The following is a 23,165-nucleotide window of genomic DNA, read 5'->3' on the forward strand; positions in this document are numbered from 1 at the left end:
TAGTTTAATTCTGTTTACACTATTAAGTAGCCAAGTATTACATAGGCATATTTATAAATAGTTGGACAAAACTAGGAAAATAGATTTAATTTATTGTGTTGATATTTTGAGTAGCGTCTGGGTACTTGTTCTGTGACGTAGGTCATAAGCAGCGTCGGACTGGCCATATAGTCTAGGTGGTATTTTTTTTCTTTTGATGGGTGAAAATGGAATGGTAACCCCGCCTGCGCTAACGGGATACGCTGGCGGAGTACCAGTGAAGAGTGATCGATGAGAATGAAAACAGGCCAGTTAGTCCATCATGACAAATTCATTAGGAATTAATCATGATAGTTTCCAGGGGGAACCATGAGGAGGTCGACCTGGTTGGGTGTATTGCTAGCAATAGGATTAGTATTTGCCAGCCGGGCCCCAACCTGCATGGGCCCCCCACAAGCTTTGTTTGCGGATCTTGCCGCTACCCACTACCATCATCTAGTATTGGGCCCCGGGCTTGTAATCAGTCACTCGGGCCCTTCTGGCCCAGTCCGACCCTGGTCATAAGAATAAGTTCGTATTCTCATTTCACATTCAACTTATGAAAACTAAAACTTTCCATAATTTTGATTAATTAATAAAGTTTTATGACCTTCCTTTAAATAAAATAATGCCTTAAAATAAAATGATAAAACATTGTAATATCTAAAACAATTTTCACTATTAGATGTTTGATATTTTATGGAGAATATAAAGGGGAAATATTGTAATTGAATAATAATAGAATGGTAACTTCTTCCGCGCTGACGGTATACGCTAACGGGGCATCAGTGAGGGATGATAGGTGGTAATGAAAAGTCACGTTAGTTAGCCCATCGTGATGAATACGATGGTTTCCAAGGGAGACCACGTGAAGGCCGACCCGAAAGGGTATATTGCTAGCAATGGGATTGCTAGTCCGCATTACTAACAAGCCCTACCAAATATTAATTATATTGAATGGATTTCAGTGGTAGGAAAACCATGAAATAGACTATTTTAGATGGTGTACCAAGGTAAATCTTATACCAAATATCAAGTTCGATCTTTTCAAACACGACTGTGAATACCACATTCAATTTAGTGCAGTAGTTTTTACATGATTTCTGGACAAACATACAAGACAGACAGTTCTGCCTAGTATAAGTACCTATAGGTACTGGAGGACTCTCCCCTATACCCAAAGGGAGTTTTCGTATAAAATTCGCCTGTAAGAGTACACACACATTTTTCATTCATATTTCTCGTACCAAGCAGCTGTCTTTGCATGGCTGTTTTGATTTCATAGGCGGAATATAATTATGCAATAACAAGCAGTACTTACGGTAGGTGTCACAGTGTATTCTGTTATGGCCATGATAGTGCTGTTATTTTAATTACTACATACCATCATTTGATGGTATGTAGTAATTAAAATAACTTGTTTGTCGAAAAACTGATTATATAGACACAAATATTAATCGCTAATAATTTGTCTGTTTAAAAAAATTTAAATGGCGTAATGTCACAACAAATTTGTCTAAATTTTAATACTATTTGTAATGGTTAAACTCAAAAAATACTTAATCAATTTTATAATTTTTCCACTTACGGAAAGTGAGTAACATGGGCTGTATTTTTAAAAAAAAAAAAAAAACATATTTGGCCGTAGCGGGTCGCTAGTCTAATATAAGAATAACGCTTCTCAAATATTGTATTTTTTTATGCAACTTAGAATGGCAAACAAGCTGAGGGCCCACCTGATGGAAAGTGGTAACCGTCGTTTATAGACATGACCAGTACCATGGACATAAGAGTATATTGTTTCACCCGTGATACCCCCCATGCGTTGCCATTCCTGAGGACTCAGATGTTATTCCTCTGTACGCTGTAAATTCACTGTTGCTAAATATGAAAAGAAACTAGAATTATCTAGAAAGACTCGAACACTAAATGAGATGTGAGTTTTGAACTTTCGGCAATGTTTTTATTAGGGTAACACAGTGACTGTAATAAAAAGGGATCTTTCAAGTTTTCCGTATTATATTCTGAAGGTCATGTAATGCCATTGGCATGAGAAAGATAACGAAATATCGCAATATCTGCTGCTACCCGCTGAAATAAAACATAATGAATAGCCACTCTTATTGTGTTGTATTCTATCTTTGGTCTACATTTGTATGTAGATTTACGTATTTTACATTGTTATATTTGATACTATATGCAAAAGCTTCAAATTACTCCGCAGGCTGTGGACAGGGCTATGCTCGGTGTTTCATTGCATGATATAATCCGAAACGAGGATATTTGTGTTGAGGAAAGAACCCAAAGGATAAGCAAACTGAAGTAGCAATGAGCTAGTCACATAGCTCGAAGAACCAACAACTGATGGGCTCAAAAAAAAATATCGAAGAAAGGTTCTTGAGTGACGACCCCGTACGGGCAAACGTAGTGTAGAACGACCCTCCACTAGATGGAGTGACGACCTCATATACATCGCAAGAAATTAGTGGATGATGGTGGCTTATGCCCAGCAGTGGACGGATAATGGCTGAAATAATGAAAGAATCCTTCGCCATTCCTCAGTCGCCTCTTACGACACTCACGGGAAAGGAAGGGGTGGCCTATTCTACGCCGGGACCACACGTTATTTTCATAAATTTCACGAAGCAATCTTCTCGTTGGGATTCCATTACGTAACTCATTACCACTGACTCAGTATTAGACATAATACCACATATTTTATTGGAATGGACACTAGTAATAGAATATGCTTATACTCTATTATCTATATAAGTACGTATTATCATTTCAACCTATCCATCATCGATTGCTGAACATAAATCTCTTCTATATTTCGCAGCAACAGAACGAGCCACCTACATCCGTCAATGTATCGTGTAGTTACAGTTTATCGAATCAAGTGGATATTGATTTATGTGTATTGTAGCTCTTGTATCCAATTATAGTACAATTTGTCAAGTTAAGATTTCATATAAGAACAATCAAGAAATACGATAGTTCGACCTACTTTTTTTATAATGGATGATAATGGAATGGTAACTCCGCCTTGACAGTATACGCTGCCGGGGCATCAGTGAGGGATGATAGGTGAGAATGCGATTATGGCCCATCATAATGAGTCCACCACGATAGCTTCCAGATGGGACTGTGCGGTTCTGACCTATATTGCTAGCAATGGCTCAGTCTCTATTTATGATAATCCCTTCCTTTTTAGGGTTTTTTTATGCATCTTAGAATGGCAAACAAGTTGAAGGTCCACCTAATGGAAAGTAATTTTCGCCTATGAGCAGTACCATGGACATAACAGAATATACTGTCTCGCCCATGCTACCCCCATGCGTTACCATTCCTGTGGACTTAGGTGTTATTGCTCTGTACCCTGTAAATTCACTGCCATATCTCAACCTTTAAACCGAAACACAGCCAGATAGGTATAATGTCGCAGACCTTATTTATTTACTTATTCAACACTTTATAGCATCAATGACATTAACATGAATTGTTGAAGGATTTTCAATAAGTAATTAATAATAAAACTAATGTATCTAATCCCTTACCTTTCCCGCTGGTGTCGTAAAAGGCGACTAAGGAAACTTAATTGTCGAAGGATGAGCAGCAGCGTCCCCCTTTTAAAACATTACCAAAGTCTAACTGCAGTTACCAACTCGTCTGCCAAACGTGGCAACTACTGGTAAATAATATGTAGTAAAAATAGTGTATTTTCCAAAGGAGATATATCGTTTATGTATGAGTAGGCTAATGATGAATGAATGCAGTTGCAATTTTGTCCACACACTCGGCGAGACGAAATCATTAGAAATGTCAGCTAATGACTGCATTGTTAGCAAAATACTCTAGCATATCGTCCTCTATTTACACTAATAAACATCATGCTTACTGCTTGGTAAATTCATCATGATGGGCCACCTAAATTCACTTTATCTTTTATCATTTATTCTATTATTTATTAATTTCTTATTCGTTATTTAATGTCTTTTACCCCAAGATGGTATGGAAAAGATTGCTTAACAATAATACCGCCTTTTGTACCATTCTATACTTATTTAAAATCCATCAACAATCATGTAATATTAGTTTTTTTTTCTGAACTTTAAAATGGCAAACAAGTTGAGGGCCCACCTCATGTAAAACGGCAATTGTGGCCTATAGACACGAACAGTATCAGTAACAGAGTGTACTCTATCGCACATGATACCCCACGTGTTGCCATTCCTGAGGACTACAGTATTAAGAAAGGTGTTATTCTCTATTCTATAGTGTATAGTATGAATTTCTACAACCTTCCATATTAACCATCAAACTTCGACTTCCATTTCGTTCACTAACGTTTTGCGACACGTGTCTCGTCTTTAAACGAAGCATCTTCAGCCAATTAAATGCAACTTAGAATAGCAAACGAGCAGACCGCCCACCTTATGAAAAAGTGGTAACCGTGGCCTACAGACATGAACAGTACCATGGACATAATAGAGTATACTGTGCCCATGATACCCCCCATACGTTGACATTACTGAGGAGTAAGTTATTATGCCTCTGTATTCTATAACTTTACTGCCATATAAACACAACTGCTTCACGTTAGAAACACAAATAAGACAGAAGTACCTAAGCAGACGATTTTTGTATAAGTCTCCCTCTGGTAGCAATATAGTTTTAAATAAATAAACATTAGCATTCGTCCCGTGCGTGTATCCGTTAATAGCGTATATAAGGTAACTACATAATCCATTCTCTACTTTGCAACTAAATTGTCTAAAATATTGTAGGTACATTAAAACACGATGGACGCACCCTTAGTAATTATTCTAATAGCTCCGAAATACGAGGATTTGTATAATACACTGTAATTTTCCTCTGTATAGTATTCGAAATTTATTTCACCAAAGATAATAAGTAGATATTATAATGAGAAATTTTACCTCGAGCATTACTTTCCTAAATGTATTATAAAAGCAATCAAAATATTTTAAGTAAGCACCCAAAATACCGTAAAAAGAAGAGGTTGCTTATTTAGGAAGCAAAAATTATTTAAAAAGCAATCCAAAGCAAATAATTTGCATAATTTTGAATATTTTTCTTATAACGGATAGAGATGTGTGAAGCTTACTGTGTACTTACTTGTACATAAATTGTATCAAAATCCGTGTTCAACCAACTTCAAAAAAGAGGAGGTTCTCAAATTTTTTTTACGTTTGGTACCTTATAACTCAATCAATCCTAAACCGATTTGGAAAATTCTTTACAGATTGATCCATTTGAAATTTTACCAATGTCGATTCAATAGATTCAATAGTTTTTAGATCCAAATAACTGGTTTTCTCAAACAATTGAAGTCGGTTTTTTTGGGACACAATCTTTAAATATTATTTTTTGAACCTCTAACCTTAATTTAATAATATCTAAGTTATGTCTAGGTATAAATATTAAATTGAAGATATGTGTAGTTTTAATTACAGAAGACTACACTATTTAAGACTATTGAATGTTAAATACAAGATGCAATCTTTTGTAATATAAATACATTAATAATTTTCATTTCAATTTAAAAACTCCTTTTCATCCCGGCAATTAATATATTTATCTTTCTGCTTCAATTTGATCACCTTCTTAACTTCTCTAAATGACGTATTTTTAATTTATTTCACCTATACAATTATTTTTTGGTCTTGTTTCTCTATATTTTTATAAGACATTTTTTAAGTTAATTGTTTATGTAACATAATAGCCCAACAGTTCATCATAATGTCTCTTCTTTTCTCTATTATTTCCATCACTGTTCTTCTTTCTCTTCTCATAATCGCCTTGTCTATTTCATTTCATATCCAGCTTGGTTTAATGTGAAATATTATTTTATACTAGCGGCCCGTCCCGGCGTCGCACGGTTGGACATTTTTACATTTTAAAAAGTGGCCATCAAGGCTACACACGCGACGGAAGCTTAAAAATGGAGTGACTTCTCCTGTTTTCCCAATATTTCCCTTCACTGCTCTGCTCCTATTGATCGTAGCGTGATAAAAAGTATACTATAGCCTGCTCAGGAGTATGAAGAATAATTGTACCAAGTTGCGTTAAAATCCGTGGAATAGCTTTTGTTTCTATAACGAACATACAGACAGATAAAAATTTTACTGATTGCATTTTTGGCATCAGTATCGACCACTAATCACCCCCTGATAGTTATTTAGGAAATATATTTCATGTACAGAATTGACCTCTCTACAGATTTATTATAAGTATAGATATCAGGCCTGCAAATATATTTTAGTTAAATATTTTACTGTAACTATATGTTATTTTGCGGAAGTCCATATCACTGGTAAATCGATTAAAATTAAACAAAATAATTCTACTCAACTAACCAGTTATATTTATTTATTTTTTAGTCCAATCACGTATGTAACTATTAACATTGTTTGTATCAAATTTACGAGAGTAATCCGAAAGATAGAAAGTTAAAAATAACACACAACGGAAGCCGCGAAGTGACATGAAATTGTTTGGTGTGACAGACTTCCACGGAAGTTTCGTTAAGCAGTTAATAAGTAAATTCTGACTTGACAGAAGTTTTAATAAGTGTATACATATAAATTTAATATTGTGTCAGCAAAATTGTTGCAATAGTATTTATTTTGATGGCAAATTTGATGTTAAAAGCATTCCTTATCAATCAATCTTTGGGAAGTAATAAAAAACGCGAATGTAGTACTAGAAATAATTTACTCTATGTAACCAGAATATTTTTACTGACCGGGATATAAATATAAAATATGAAAGTTGATGACGAGCTACTATAATTCTTAATACGAGATTTGCAATAGATATGAATTCATTAAAGAAATAATTTGGCTTATACAGTGCTACGCGCAAGTTGGGTTACTATTCCATTTTCATCCGTTTAAAGTATAGGGTATTATTAGAGTGAAGAAGTAAACTTGTACAAGTAAAAAAAAAACTATTTAGTATGTAATTCAAGTATCTGCAAATCCAAAATGTAGCTATAATAGTTACCCAGTCGTTTAATATTCAGGACTGTTAGCTAGCAACAGTGGAGTAGAACAGAAAAGATTACCTAACGTCTTACATTTAATAGTAATTTTATTATGATGGCGTTACCTAGCAGATGAAGTAATTAGATTATAACCAGCTGTATTCCGCGACTTCGCCCGCGTGTATCAGTATATCTCTACCGAGAAGCAGTTGTGTTTGCTTGGCTGTGTTTCGGTTTGAAGGGTGGGATATGGCAGTGAATTTACAGAGTACGGAGCAATAACACCTGAGACCTCAGGAATGGCAACTCATGGAGGGGGAATAATATACTCTGTTATATCCATGTTATTGCTCATGTCTATAGGCGACGGTTACCACTTTCCATCAGGTGGGCCGTCAGCTTGTTTGTCATTCTAAGTTGCATAAAAAAAAAATATGTATCTTGTATAATGCATTTGTATTTTCTGTTGAATAAGTTATTATTATTAAATATCCTAGTATATTAAGTATCCTATTTATTAAATTAGAATACAAGTTAAATCCTAATTTAACATAGGATATAATCTATCCGTATACCAAATTTAATTTGCTTCCGTTCAGTGGTTTTTACGTGAAAGAGAAACATGCGGTCACTGAGTTGTGACCATTTTGTGTTACTATGGCGCCCTCACGAGAAATTGTGTAACCTCTTTTAGGTATTTTCTTTTTGTTTTTCTTTTGTTTTATTCCTTTTTAAATATGTAACAATAACTATTGCTGTTTGTGTGTTGTAAATGATGCAAATAAATTATCTATCTATCTATCCTTTTCTGACCTTACAAACTTTCGCGTTTATAAAAATATTAGGATTGATCCTACATGCTTATACATTTATTTAGAAATCCTATTTAGACGATTTCTAAATAAAAAAAAAAGTGAATTCATAAATTACACGTCACGTTGCTAATTTTGATGATTTTTCTTATCGATTCAGGTTTACTGCCAAACGTTTAATTACATATTAATATTGTCACAATTGAAGCTGTTTTTGTAGGCGGAAAAAACTCTGCTTGTTGCGTAGCTACTACTGTTTGTTTGAGGGTGTCACCCTCTGATGTAGAGAATTTTTAAGCTGCCTTCATAATAATGGAGGCGGCTTCTAACGAATGTGTAATAATATAAAGGGATACGACATGGTTTAACCTTATTAACCTACGTCGGCCTTACCTGCCCACCGAAACACGAAGTGAATGATAATATTTTTTTAAATAATCCAAATAATTATTTAAAAAATGATTATCATCTGAATTCTTGTAATTCATTACAAGAATGACATTCAATTAATTATTAAATTAATTAAATTAATCATGAATTCATTACAGATGCCTTAGCCGAGTTCATTAAATCTATAATAATTTCTAAAATAATCGATACTAACTGGTAATTTAACCAATAACCTACCTATTTTTGTAAGTATAATCGAAAAATTAAAGTTAAAGGGGTAGCCAGGTTGAAAACCGTACAAATGAATTATTTATCGAGTAAAATACAATTTTATTACAGCAACACTGACAAAAAATAGAAAAATTTAAAATTAAAATTTATGCTTTTGCGCTATTTAGTCTGACCTGTGGTTTGACATTTGATCTTAGGATCTCCGAGCAGCAGTTGCACGTTGTCTAAATGAGCTGTGTAGCAAAATTTACTCGAGACACACAATTTTGTGTTCTAAATTCAAATATTTTCTTTATGTCAGGTACAATGACAGTTTTTTTCTCGTATCGTAAGAAGCGACTATAGAAAATGAATGATCGAAGGATGGATAATTGCGTTCGTTTTAAAACATTATCAAAGCCTAACTGCGGTTGGCAACCCGCCTGCCAAGGGTGGAAACTACTGGCAAAACCCCCCAATAGGGAGAGGCCTGTATTCAGCATAGGACAGTTAACGTCTAATATGTTATTGTATAGTACAATAGCAAATAAGTTGACGGCTCACCTGATGGAAAGTAATAACCGTCGCTTATAAACATGAACTGCACCATGGACATTGCAGTAGGTATACACTATTATGCCCACGATACCTCTCATGCGTTGCCAATTTTGAGGACTGTGTTATTAATTATTCATTGGCATATCCTATGAATTTAATAGAATAAAATAGAAATAAAAAATATTTATTGCTAAAAAAAATAGAGTAATATTATATAAAAGAAGTATCTCATATTGGGCAAAAGGAACTGATTCAGCTGATACTGTGAGTGCCCCAGTGCAATGTGTACAGTTGCACAGAGCTGGTTTCCAGCCAGTCTCAAAGAAGTTGTTTAGGTGCAATATTACATTTATACTTGGTAACCTAGTTTTTATTTATTGGTACGCAGTGTAGAAGAGCGTCAAATTATGCTGTATATTTATATTGTGATCTAACTTGTTGGTCTGAATACTAACATGTTTGGATTTAGTTACTACACTATTATAATATTGGCCTAAGTTTGCCTAGAACTTAATTTATTCTAGAGTACGAACATAACATTTGGTATTATCTCTACTAAAGTTATAAAGAGAAATGTTTTGATTGATTATTGGTTTGTAGTGGATAAAAACAAATGCTACTCAACCGATTTTAAAGATTCTCTCACCTATAGAAAGATATAAAAAACAAATATTTCATTGTTTTGGACAGTATTTACTTATTTAAAGGAACACCAACAGCATATTACATTATAACATAACAAATATTAAGTATAAAACAATATTAATGCACATGCCTATTAAAGGTATTCACAGCATTTATTTTAATATAATTATATATATATATATATATATATATATATATATATATATATATATATATATATATATATATATATATATATTGTTTGTTTGTTTATAACAGATAAACTCAAAAACTACTTAAATGATTTTAAAAGTTCTTTTACTTATACAAAGCTACATTTTGTAAGTAGAAGAGGGTCCAAGACTTCACGACACAGGGAATCCTAGTGTGAAGTTTTGGGAACAAATGTAAAATTGAAACATGTATTTTTTTACCTAATAAATATTATTATTTTTATGCAAACTTTATTACTCAGCTATAGCTGGTATATACGCTACTTTGCGTATACTGCACTTACGGGCCGAGACCAAGTAAATGCAGTGTGTGAGTTTTTGTCTGTGTGCGTGTGCGCGCCCATGCATGCATATGCATGTGCATGCTCACGCACCTATGGCTATGTGTATGCAACTATTACATGTTATGTCTCTGTGGTATTATTAAATGTTTCGTTTTCTATTTGCAGGAATTTTCGAACAATTCTGCATGTATTCAATCAGCGAGTAACATGAACTAGGCCATATTAGTAGTATTTTTATAAATAGGTACCCAAATATAATCTATGCAATTGATTTACCGTAAGCGTAACATACAATTATTATGTCCCTTATTGACTCATACATACAGTGGACGAAAGGTCGCGTTTGAAAGCGTACATGTATTATTCAATGCATTACCAACCTTCGTCATTTTTGCCGCACGCGACACCCATTTGTAGATTGTCTGTCTGTTTACTTGGTCGAACATTATTTATTCAAACTGTGTATTGTTAACTTTGTTGGTTAGGTTGTACTTTATTTTTACTTTAACAACCCTTTAAGTTCTCGCTGTTGGGGTCGGGTCGTGAAGTATTAATTATGCCTGCTTATGGCCCACGTACATGGCATATAAGCATATAAGTAATTATGTTTCACAAAAAAAAAAAAAAAATAACCGGATTCCATTATGACAAAATCAGTTATTGTGTTCTAAAAACTAAAGTACTGAGTTGATGTTTATAAAATTTCTATGGGGCTTATTTGTAAGTATATTCCTTCAATTAAAAAAATCACCAAATCGGTTTAAAACTGACAGAGTTATGAGGTCTTCTTCTCATTTAAGAATTTACTCTAGTCGTGGCAACTAATTCATGCATTCTCTTTCAGTCAGCTTTATTCCAGGCCATATCTTTGACTTCGTTATACGACACGATACCTAATTTTTCCTTTATCTGTTCCATGTAGTTATTTCTCGATCTTACCCTTCCTCTTTTACTCTCTATTTTATCTATATCTAGTTATGATGTAACAAATATAAAAAAATGCAATCAAATTGAAAACTTCAAAATAAAAATAAAAAAAAACAATAAAAATGAGTCTCTGATATTATTTTAACACCTTAACGCAACGTGTTAGTATGGCAGGATCCTAAGTTTTTTTTTTTTCAATTTTTATATCAATGTTTTCTTTTTTTTTTAATGAAAATGTTTCGTTTCTTTGGTAACATATTTTTCATTAAAAGGATGCTAATTACTAGCAATTTAGATTTCATCCAATATATTCTAAAGGCATTTTCATTTAGTTGTGGATTGCACAGAATCTGGGAGGGAATTGCGACGCGGTTACGTAATTCCCAGGCAGTGAGGTCAAGCAATATTAACCTTGTTAAATTGTTTCAGATTGACTATATTAATCGTTATTCAGGGTTGGTTACAGTCGGGATGATGTCACTGATGCTAGAGCGTCTTCTCCAATCGTCTTCATAATGAGCAGCCCAAAAAAGTCTTAACGTACGTCAGTCAGTTGGACATAAGCTAGTTTTTATCTCGATTAATGAAAATACTACGGTCACGCGAACCAAGTCGTAGGTAAAAGATTTTTAGAAATTGGGCCATTTTTTTTTATGGTTTGCGGTACAGTATTTAAGGCTTCCCGACCTCGCTATTGGATACGGGTGACGGAATGCCTATACAAGAGGGTACATGGTGGGCGCAGTTTAGACGCAATATTTGAGGAGTATTAGGAAGGTACTATGGCCGGATACTGCAACAAAAAAGAGTATGTGGTCGGTCCCCGAACTGGCGACCTCTGCTGTCTACCGGTCTCCAATTTGAGGGACGACCGATCACCGGCCGTAAAAAATGACGCAGGGCGTCCATAAAAACACACCAATCATGTAATTGCGTTACACTGTGTAAAAATGATTGAAAACGGCATTGGGCCATTTTTAGAAACTTAGTATCTCCATATAATCACTTAGTTCTCCTTTATTTTTGCCAGTAGTTGCCACGCTTGGCAGACTTGCAGGATTGGCAACTGCAGTCAGGCTTTAGAGATGTTTTAAAAAAGTCGCTGCTGCCCATCTCTCGTCGTTCCTTAGTCGTCTTTTACAACACTCACGGGGAAAGAAGGGGTGGCCTATTCTATACCGGGATCATACGACCTATATGTATTTATGTATGAATCTAATTGTGCTCATTTACATATGTTTAGCTTTACATTTTTTTTAACGTACCACCTACTCATTTGGGGGGAAAGGGATTGTTAGTAATGGAGAGTGAGAATCCGATTGCTAGCAATATACCCAACCAGGTCGACCTCCTCGCTGTTCCTCCTGGAAACTATCATGGTTAATTCCTGATGAATTCATCATGATGAGCTAACTGGCCTGTTTTCATTCTCATCTATCACCCTTCATTGGTAGCTCCGCCAGCGTATCCCGATTGCGCAGGCAGGGTTACCATACCACTTTCACCCATCAAAAAAAAACTACTAATTTATTCTTTAATTCCTCCTACTCAAAGGTTGTCTGGAAGAGGTTGTTTAGCAATAACACTCCTTTTTGTTGAAAATCCTTCAAAATTCTGTAATATTGATGCAATAAAGTATTAAATAAATAAATAACAGCTAGTAAGGTCTTATGTGAAGCTTTAATTACACTAAAAGTAATATGTTAAGAATTACTTACGACCGGAGAAAATTTATGTCGTATAAACTGCTCTCAATATTGCAACTAAGACCTTCGCGTACCGCTATAAACAGAAATTTCTCTAACGACTCTTATGTTGGAGGAACACGCACGATTCTGCGTGTAACCTTGACCTTGAGCCCGATCTGGCTGCGCCAATTTTATGTTACGGAATAGAAATACTTTTTTATCAATTAATAAATATAAATGTATTTAATTAGATTATTAATATAACTGACGTCAATGAAATATACTTTAAATTTGTTTTACCTATTTTGTTTGATACTAGCATTCTGCCCTGGTTTCACAAAGGTAGATAAAATTTTCAAAAATAATATATAATCTATGTTACTCGTTGACAATATAGCTTTCCATAAGTGAAAGAATTTTTAAAGTAGGTTAAGTAGTGATTCACACAGTCGATACTATGAAGTCAAGACTTGTTTACAATCTCTTTTAAATTGTCAATTATTTATAAAATACTGTTGTAAATAGTTGAGAAGAAGCTGCAAGAAACTCAACAGTTTTTTTTTAATTCGTTTAAGTACAAGATATTTTTTACTACTATTAATTTCTTTTATTTTATTTTTTTTATTATTTTGATACTGTGACTGTAATTTATCATTGACTAAAGTAGTATGTTTGAAGGCTGTCAATATAATTAAGATTTTAAAAAAGGGCTTCAATTGTGATAGAACCAGTTATTTTGATTTAAAAACTAAACTACGGCATCGATTTTGTTAAAAATTTTATGGAACCAATCTGTAAGTACGTTACCTTTCGAATAAAAAAGAATTTTCCAAATCAATTTACAAATGACGAAGTTATGAGGTAACAAAGTTAAAAAATATACTACCGTATTTAATACGTCCTCCTTTTTGAAGTCGGTTGAAAATGTATTCTATACGTATCTAAAAACTGTACTTGATAAATTTTATTGATTTTATGTAAAACGTTAGACTTACTTGGTAACGTTTTCAAGGTACCATTACCTCGCTGAATGGCTGGATTGATTCATTACAGAAAATTAGGGTTCATCTATAGATGCCTAGTACCTACAGTTAAGCAGATTCCTCGCAAAACTAGTATTTTTTAAACTAATAAAAAGAAATACTTAAATTAAAAAAATACTTAAGTGATTAAAAAATTTATTTTACTTATAGAAAACTACATTATTGGCAAGTAATATGGGCTATACATTATTTAAAAGACAACCGTGTGAAGTTGGCGCGAAATATTGGTACTATAATGTAACAAATAAAATTGAAACAAGATAATGTCTGTACATGGGGTACAAAAACATGGAGTAATAAAAACTAAACAATATTTTTTTTAATTTTCTTCTGGCTGTTCATATATTTGTTTTGAAATTACCCAAAAACTACTACACCAAATTGGGTGTGCTTTTCACATTAATTTTCCTGAAGGTTCAAATTATTATTATTATTGAAAGGCGGTTTTTTTTTCAAGTAGAAAAACCTGTGACACTACGACCTTACTATGATTTTTTATGCTCGCCATATTTTTTTTAAAGTTTGCTGCTAATTCCAATCGGTGATAGGAATTTTAAGATGTTTTTTATCTTCTCAAAATATAAAGTGTATTTCCCAAAGGAGATATATCGTGTGTATGAGTGGGTTAGAAGGTTCAACTTAACCCTTAAAAGCCTGACTTTTTAAATCAAATTAAAAAATATAAAAGTGTACCCTTTACTGTGTTTACTAATGGGAAAAAATAGTAAAAAAAAAATCAAAACGATATTTTTATATATTTATTTTGAAAAAAACATTTGGTGACATGTAAACAGCCAAATATTAAAATAAAATCGATTGTAGGCGCCCAATGCTATTTATAACCTCGGTATCAAATTTGAAACCCTTATTCAACCCTTAAATACCTGAATATTTAAGGGTTGAATAAGAACTGATGTATGTTTATTATAGTATGTTTAGTATATTCCTTTTTAAAAGGCCGGTCGCACACCTGCAATGCCGCTGGTGTTGTAGGTGATCATGGGCGGCGGTAGTCACTTACCATCAGGTGAGCCGAATGCTCGTTTGCCCCATATGTTGTCAAAAAAAAATCTTCACACGTCATCTAGAAATGATGGAAAGTGGAATCATTGGTTTACTTACTTCTAAAATCCACGTGTACGAAGTAGCGGTCAAAGAGATAGTATAATAATGGATATCTATTTATTTGGTTTTATAAATTGATACGGCAAATAGATTTATTCGATCACTCTTGATTGTGCTGGCATCGGTTCAATGTCAAATAATATCTCCTATTCTGACGAGAACAAGGACGAAATAGCACTTATTTTATAGATCAAATTTTTTAAGATGAATTCACGATGACATTTTTAAGCGCAACGCGAAAAGTGAGTAGGTATTTCACCCAGGCTTATAGATCGCAAATATTGTGATTTCGAATCGGTCCAAATAGTATTATATTATCTATGGTCCAAAAATAAAATTTAGGTATTAATTTAAATTTCGAAACACTTAACTTATTTCTAAATAGTAGTGACAATGGAATGGTATACACCGCCCACGCTAACGGTATACACCGGCGGGGCACCAGTGAAGTATGATAGATGAGAATGAAAGGCAAGTCATTTAGTCCATCGTGATGAATACACCTGGGATTCAGCATGATGGTTTCCAGGGGGGTTTTATTACTAACAATCCCTTCCCCCCTGCTCCTGTCATGTTGAATTCTAATACATATGCTCGAAGAAATATGAGCATGTCGAGTGTTATGTTCTTTACAACGGCAACAGTCGACAAATATAACAGACTGAGCGGAAAGTGATCGTTATTAATGGAGTCTAACTGTTCCATTGTTAGCAAAATACCATATTCGATTCAGTCGACCTCCACGCGGTTCCCCCTAGAAACCACCGTTGTTAATTATTTATGAATACATCACGATAGCCCAACTGACTTGCTTTCATTGTCACCTATCATCTCTTTTAACTTCGCCTTTCACCTTTCACTGGTGTCCAGCTAGCGTATACCAATAGCGCAGGGAGGGCTGGGTCACCATTTCATAACCCATTAGAAAAATGGCTTTGTTTGAATTATTCTCCCATCTACATTTAAAAATAAATGTATACAAAGCGTAAATACTGTATTATAATAATTCTAATGATAAATCCAATGTTTGTGATAAAAAGCATATATAAATCCTGTTATTCAAGGGAACAACGGATATTTGATAACAATTACAGTGATATGTGTATGGGATGTGATATCGCAATATATTATATATTTTTTTCTGGCAATGTTAATTTTTCTTTTTTTTTTATTATATAAAAAATATTTTTTGTAAGTGGCAATTATTGCATTTTTTGTAAATGAACAAGTGTACACATAAAATGTCGTGTGCTGTAAAGTGTTGGTTCAATAAATTACTATATTAAAATAAATATAAGCTTTTTCAATATCAGCCTTTTCTAACATTTGTAATGACTTTATCAATAATAGACATCTTTATTTTTGCAATAATTATAATGACTTGGCGATTGCTCGGCGCTGTAATTATAGAAAAAGAATCTAATGCAAAATCTACTATTTCGATTACTACGTAAAAAACACTATATTTAAGAATTTATTAATAGAATAAGGTACCTTGTAATTGTCAAATATACGTATATAATATATTATAATGATAAGCGTCTTGAAGCAACTGACAATACATTGTGATATTATTTATATAAATGTAAACTGTTTAACAGTAGCTTTTTCTAAAGGGACATCCTGTGATACAACGAATTTAATAATCCACCTCTCTGATAAAAGATTAAACCCATTAACTTCACAGACGAGGATTTTATAGCTTCCTAGCTGTATAAGATGCTTTAGATAGGCGGCAATTATGCGAATTTTATGGTAATCGCTGACGGCTTTATATTTATACAAACGTCAATTAGCTTATAGTGATGGGTACGGCCATAGACAATCAATCCATAGACTGTAATAGATAAATGTGTTCAATATGGCGGAGAAGAATTGTGAGTGCATTCTTGAATTGCGTTCTGATGAAGAAACTTAAGACGGCCGTCAGGAAGTGGCGGAAGATGCGCCTTTTCCGAAAAAGAGATGGTGAGTTATTCAAATTGATGAAAATTTATTGTTTTTTAATGGATAAAGATGGAATAGAGCCCATGGTATATAATAACAAAGCACAAGTAGAAAAACCATTAAGATGAAGCTAAGCCAGTTAGTCCATCGCAGTAAATATAATGAGAAGTAACCAGAGCAGACCGCATGGAGGTCGACCTGACATGGTTATGTAGCCTATGTTCTTCTACATCCCATATAATATGTGTATACCAAATTTCATAGTGTTTAAGAAATAAACAATTATTTCCTTATTAATATTATAAATGTTAAAATGAGTCCATTTATTTGTTACCTCTTAACCAATCACTATAAAATTTGGTATACACGTATCTAATGTATATATATATATATATATATATATATATATATATATATATATATATACATATATACATATATATATATATATATATATATATATATATATATATATATATATATATATATATATATATATATATATATATATATATTCCATTATCCGTTATCCATTATCATCATTAATAAAATCATATCCCGATCACGGGGATAAGAACTAATTTATAATATTATTAAGGATTATCTATTATTAGTATTTAAATGTTATACTTACATACTTGCCTACAAACAGTGCTCTCAAGTAATAAGAAACTTAATTCAAGTTATTTAGTTGTCTATTCACAAAACTAGTTTGTCATTTGTTACAGTGAAGTGCTATCAAAGTAGAAGTAATTATTGAATGGTCCTCAAAGTTGGAAGTAGTTTTTTTTTTTTAATGGATGATAATGTAATGGTAACCCCGCCTGCACTAACGGTATACGCTGGCGGGTATGAAACTTGGGAGTAGTACATTCTATATTATTTGCCCTACAAAATACTATAATTACATCAGTTAGAACTAGTTCATATTTAACAGTTAAAATATATAGGACAGAGAAACGGTTTCGAAAAGATTTAATTGCTTTATTTTTTTTTTTTTGTAAAATATTTATTATTCCACTTTTTTTTTTATAATACGGGAGACAAACTAGCATGTTGCTCACCTAGTGGTAAGCGACTACCGCCACCACATGTCGTTAGTTTCATAACGTAAATATAAGAATTAATTTAAATTGAAATCGACTTAACAATAATTATGTCAATATTAAGACATTTGAACTATAACCGATATTTTTTTTGCAACTTAGAATGGTAAACAAGTTGACGGATAATCTGGTGGAAAGTGGTAATCGTCGCCTATAGACATGAGCAGTACTATGGACATAACAGAGTATATTGTTTTGCTCATGATACCTCCCCCCCTTCATGCGTTGCCATTCCTGAGGACTCAGGTGTTATTCCTCTGTACCCAGTTAATTCACTACCATATTCCACCCTTCAAATCGAAACACAGCCATGCTTCACGGTAAAAACACGATCCGGACTGAAGTGCCCAAGCAAAAAATTTTTGTACAAAGTCTACCAGAGAGAGACTTACTCTCTTAACGATACAATACGTCACTTTAAAAAAAAAAATTACTTAAAAATCTGCATATATTTGTACTGTAAAAGAAAGATTAGGTTACATTTTCTTTACTTGTATATCCAACTAGTCTATACTAATTTTATATTATGAACAGAAAAGATTTGATTTTTGTATGTTTATTTGTAACGGATAAACAAAAAATACTTAACCCATTTTAAAAATTCTTTTACCTTTAGAACATAAATATAAAGTATCAAGGAGTAATATGGCTGTATTAAATTTATCGTTCTACCCATCTACCCGTATGAAGCCAAGTGAATCGCTAGTTAGAAAATTAAATCACAAAGTATTTGGTATATAGTTACTATATTTTAGTTTATACTCCCACTAATTTATATACGTTGTTAGTAATGGGGAGGTTAGTCACCATTGTTATCAATATATCAGGTCGACCTCCACGTGGTGGACCTGGAAATTATCGTGACTAATTTATCGTTAAATTCGTCACGATGGACGAACTGACCTGTCTTTTCATCCTCACCTAACACCTCTCATTGGTACCCCGCCAGTATAGCGCAAGCAGAATTAACATGTCATTTTCACTTATTAAAAAAAAATTATATACCTACATATGGGTTTTATTGCTATCACAAGAGTACTCAGCGCCATATTATTACTATTAAGTTCAATATTATATAATCTTTATATACGAGTATGTACCTAAATGATGGAATAGACGTCGGCTGTGCTAAATCTGGGAGGTGATTTCCAGCTCAATCGATTTGAGATCAAATCGGAAACACACCGAATACGTCTAATCAAGTATTAAATATATATAATAGTAACGTCCATTTGACCAATCGATTCTAATTCGAATTAAAAGATTTGCAGGTAAATTTTTATCGCGTTATGTCCCGATAGTGTATTTACAATATGTGTAAGCCTAAAGATAATTCGATTGTCTCAAAAGTCACAAAAATGTATTTTTTTTTTTTTATAACAATGAGGTGGCAAACAAGCATGTTGCCCATCTGATGGCAAGCGGTTACCGTAGCATGCGAACGTATGTAATATCAGGGACGCATGTATTACCGGCCCTGATGAAACCTCTTCATCCGTTTTTTAAAGAACCTCATACCAGTGGCAATAAGGTGGCAGGGCTGGCAAAACGCCACGGACCCCCGACCCAAAAGGGCCCCGGCTCAAGAGGCCGCAAGCTCAGATTTTTTTTGCATTGTACCTGAGTATTTTATTTTACGTGAAAATATTTTTTTTGTTTTATTGATAGAGCCCCATCAAAAGAATTTGCCACAGGCCCCAAATGGTATAGTTACGCCACTGCCTCATACTATAGTTTATATTCTATTTTAAAACAGATTTCAAGTCTAGCCTGTTTAAGCTCCAATCTAGCATTAGCACCAACAGACCAGAATGAGAGGTTAAAATACACACAAATAATGATGAAAAATCATTTCGTTCACACTGAATGCCTAATGGATTTTTACCGTCCTACATTACGTATAATTGAAATGGGTATTTTTAAGTTATCATTGTCCAAAATATGATTGAAGTATTTCTATATAATGCGGACCGTTCCATGTGATCTTGGCATAGAATAGGCCATCCCTTTTTTTCTGTGGTTGTCGTGAGAAGTGACTGAGATAACGGTCGAGGGATAGGCAACAGCGTCTCTCTTAAAACATCACCAAAAGTCTAACTGCGGTTGCCAGCCCGCCTGCTAAATGTGGCACTGGCAAATCCCACTTTATAGGGGAGGCCCATATTCAGCATTGAACTATTAACGTAATTATGGTAATGAAGATGAAAACAATGACTGATGACGATGATTCCTTTGTCCGCAGACCTATCAAATAGCAGACAAGTGTCGACCGACCCAGCGCCGTCCACGTCGGGTACACCAGCGCATTACCCGCGCCCGCCGCCTGCGGAGCTGCTCCAATTGGTAACATGTTCATAGACATATCTCATCGTCAGTGTGAAAGAGATTGTTAGTAATGGGGTCTAATTTCCCCATTACTAGCAATACATAGTGGAGGTCGACCTCCACACGGTTCCCCCTGAAAACTATTGTGGTTAATTCCAGTGGAATTCGTCACAATGGGCTAAGAAATCTGCTTTCATATTCACCTTTCACTGGTGCCCTGCCAAAGTTTACCGATAGCACAGGTGAGGTTACCATTTCATTAATACCCATTTAAAAATTTTTAGTAATGAAATTTGGCAACACTATTGCTAGTCTGAGTATATTGCTAGTATTTCGTACCCATTCTCACAGTTGTAGTTGAAAGTCAGTGTTTTGCTCCGTTAGTAATATTCCGCACTAAGCTATGAGCCAATTTGCATTTCTGCAGCACACCCGTGCAGATATTTCTATAAAATCTGTTTATATAGTATTAGTTTGTACTGTTTAATGGTGTTTTGGTTGTAATTATACTTTTATATATTACTGCCATGTGGTACCGACATAGAATAGGCCAGCCTTTCCATTCCCATGGGTGTTGTAAGTGACGACTTAGGAAACTTAATGACAGCAGTGTCTCTATTAAAACATCACTAAATCCTAACTGTGGTTGCCAACCCGCTTGCCAAAAGTGACAACTAGCAAAACCCCCCTCATGGGGAGTCTATAGTTAACGACTGATGGGATGAATATGTATTGAAGAAGCGACTCAATATTGGTCTATATTTGTCTATTTGTAACATATACCCTGTTAGGTTAACATCCACGAATTAATCACTAATCTAGGTTGAAGTCAGCTTTACCCTCACCTCTCATCACTCGCTAATACTCCGCCAATATATCGCAGGCAAAGATACCATTCCGTTTTTATCCATATTTTTGAAAAATCTCATCATCATTAATAATTAACTTGTTTATCTATATAATAATATTTTAAAGAGGAAAAAATGATTATTTTTTTATAATGGATAAACTCAAAAAGAACTCGACCGATTTTGTAAATTCTTTCGCCTATAGAAAGCTACACTATGAGTGAGTAACATAGGTTATATATTATGTTAATAAAATCAGATATCTCTACGAATATTACAATAATAGTTGTGTTACTTCGGTTATCAAGATACCTAAAAATGTGTATTAAAGCTAATATAAAATACAAATTTGTCCTTCTATCTTTTTTTTATACAACTTAGAATGGCAAACAAGCTGACGGACCACCTAATGGAAATTAGTAACCGTCGCCTATAGACATGAGCAGTACCATGGACATAACAGGGTATACTTACCACTTTCCATCAGGTGGGCCGTCAGCTTGTGTGCCATTCTAAGTTGTATAAAAAAAATCTATAAGACTATTATTATATCATTCTATGATGAAATAGGTACTTGTAGATGTCAGAGTCAGCAAGAATAGTAAGTGTATTAATTTCGAGGGCAGAAATAAGGAATTGACGGCCATGTAACATTGAAGGGGCGAGCGAGAGGAAGCAAAGTGCTTCCTAAGTGATTTTAAAAAGACGAGGCGCTAGCTATTTCCTTTTTGACTGAGTAAAGCTGTTGATTGCAATTACAGTACAGAAAATTTTTTTCTTAGTACATACTTTCTTTATTATATCTGATTTTAGAGGAAAGTAATCCTAGTGTTGCAGGCGTTCATAGGCTACAATGGCCGTTTATAATCAGACGGACTATATGCTTTTTTGGTATTTTTGTGTTATAAAAAAAAAGCATGAAACGAATTTAAAAACAGAATAAAAGTTACATTGCACCTTGTACTGTTTAACGGCTCATAAGCACTTTTGCCGATAATCATCTACTAATTTTACTGCCTTTTTTTAAATATCATAAAAATTCAATAACTATATATAATATTATAAATATTCAAAATTTATTTGATTAGACACTATAAGGACTTCATTATTACCATGCCAGTTTTTATCCGCGACTTCGCTAGAGTACCTAGAATAAACTAATTAACAAAAACAAAAAATAGTTAATTATTCATTCCAAATACATACATACATATCTGTCACGTCTGTCTCCAATTAGGATAGGTAGACAATGGAATGCCAAATGCTTCGATTGAAATACTCCCCTTTAATAACAACTACTAAATAATGTATTAAATTTAATGACAATTAGCGAAGACGTAACGAACAGACTCACCTTTAAATGACATTACATATTTACAAACTAGAATTGTGAATAATAATAAAGTCTAAATAAATTTTATTCTTTTTATGTTATTTTGACTAAAATAAAGATTTGGTTTTTCTTGTAGAAAAAATCTTCTAAAAAATAAAATGTATGTCGTGGTAACCAGTCATTAAGTTAACACTGACATACCTGAACTATTTGCTTGATTTGTAATCATACTGAGTGTCTTGTTGGTTGCCCTAATAAGAAATTCAATAAATTAAAAATAATTGGTAGACTAAATTTGTGATTATGGATTTAACAATACTCCTAAGCTAATAATTGTAACTATTTTAAAAGTAGTTATTGGTCCACAAAAGAGCAGACTTTAATTTTAGCTAAAATTAAGTTATTTTCATTTAAAAATCAAACTATCGAATCGAGTTTGATAAAATTTCTATGGCACCAATCTGAAAGTATATCCTTTCATACAAAGAAAGAAATTTCTAAAACTGTTTATAAAAATACAATGAAATTGAAAACTTTCTTCTTTTTAGAATCCATTTAAAAAAAAGACATCAGCTCGTTTGTCATCCCAAGTTCCATAAAAAAGACGAAAATTGTCATACTTAGATATGACACATTTCTAATCGAAAAGTTGCAAAGTTCAATCTGTTTCTAACAGGGATTTAAG

General features: G+C 33.5%; 1 protein-coding gene across 11 annotated transcripts in view; it reads left to right on the forward strand.

Moving 5' to 3' along the window:
• The window catches only part of LOC113519265 (multiple C2 and transmembrane domain-containing protein), a 163,619-nt gene that overhangs the window by 98,177 nt on the left and 42,277 nt on the right, over positions 1 to 23,165 (forward strand). For 3 of the 11 annotated variants that reach the window (XM_052902027.1, XM_052902032.1, XM_052902033.1), the window contains exons 2-3: positions 16,718 to 16,889; positions 20,217 to 20,317. In XM_052902027.1, the coding sequence (XP_052757987.1) occupies positions 16,772 to 16,889; positions 20,217 to 20,317 (219 nt within the window). In that variant the 5' untranslated portion in view covers positions 16,718 to 16,771. Of the gene's footprint in view, positions 1 to 16,586; positions 16,890 to 20,216; positions 20,318 to 23,165 lie in introns of all 11 variants that reach the window. The other 8 variants (XM_052902024.1, XM_052902025.1, XM_052902034.1 and 5 more) reach the window with 5 other exon arrangements.

The sequence above is a fragment of the Galleria mellonella genome, unplaced genomic scaffold (genome assembly GCF_026898425.1).
Source record: "Galleria mellonella isolate WM207_F2 unplaced genomic scaffold, CSIRO_AGI_GalMel_v1 utg87, whole genome shotgun sequence".
In the NCBI taxonomy this organism is placed as follows: domain Eukaryota; kingdom Metazoa; phylum Arthropoda; class Insecta; order Lepidoptera; family Pyralidae; genus Galleria; species Galleria mellonella.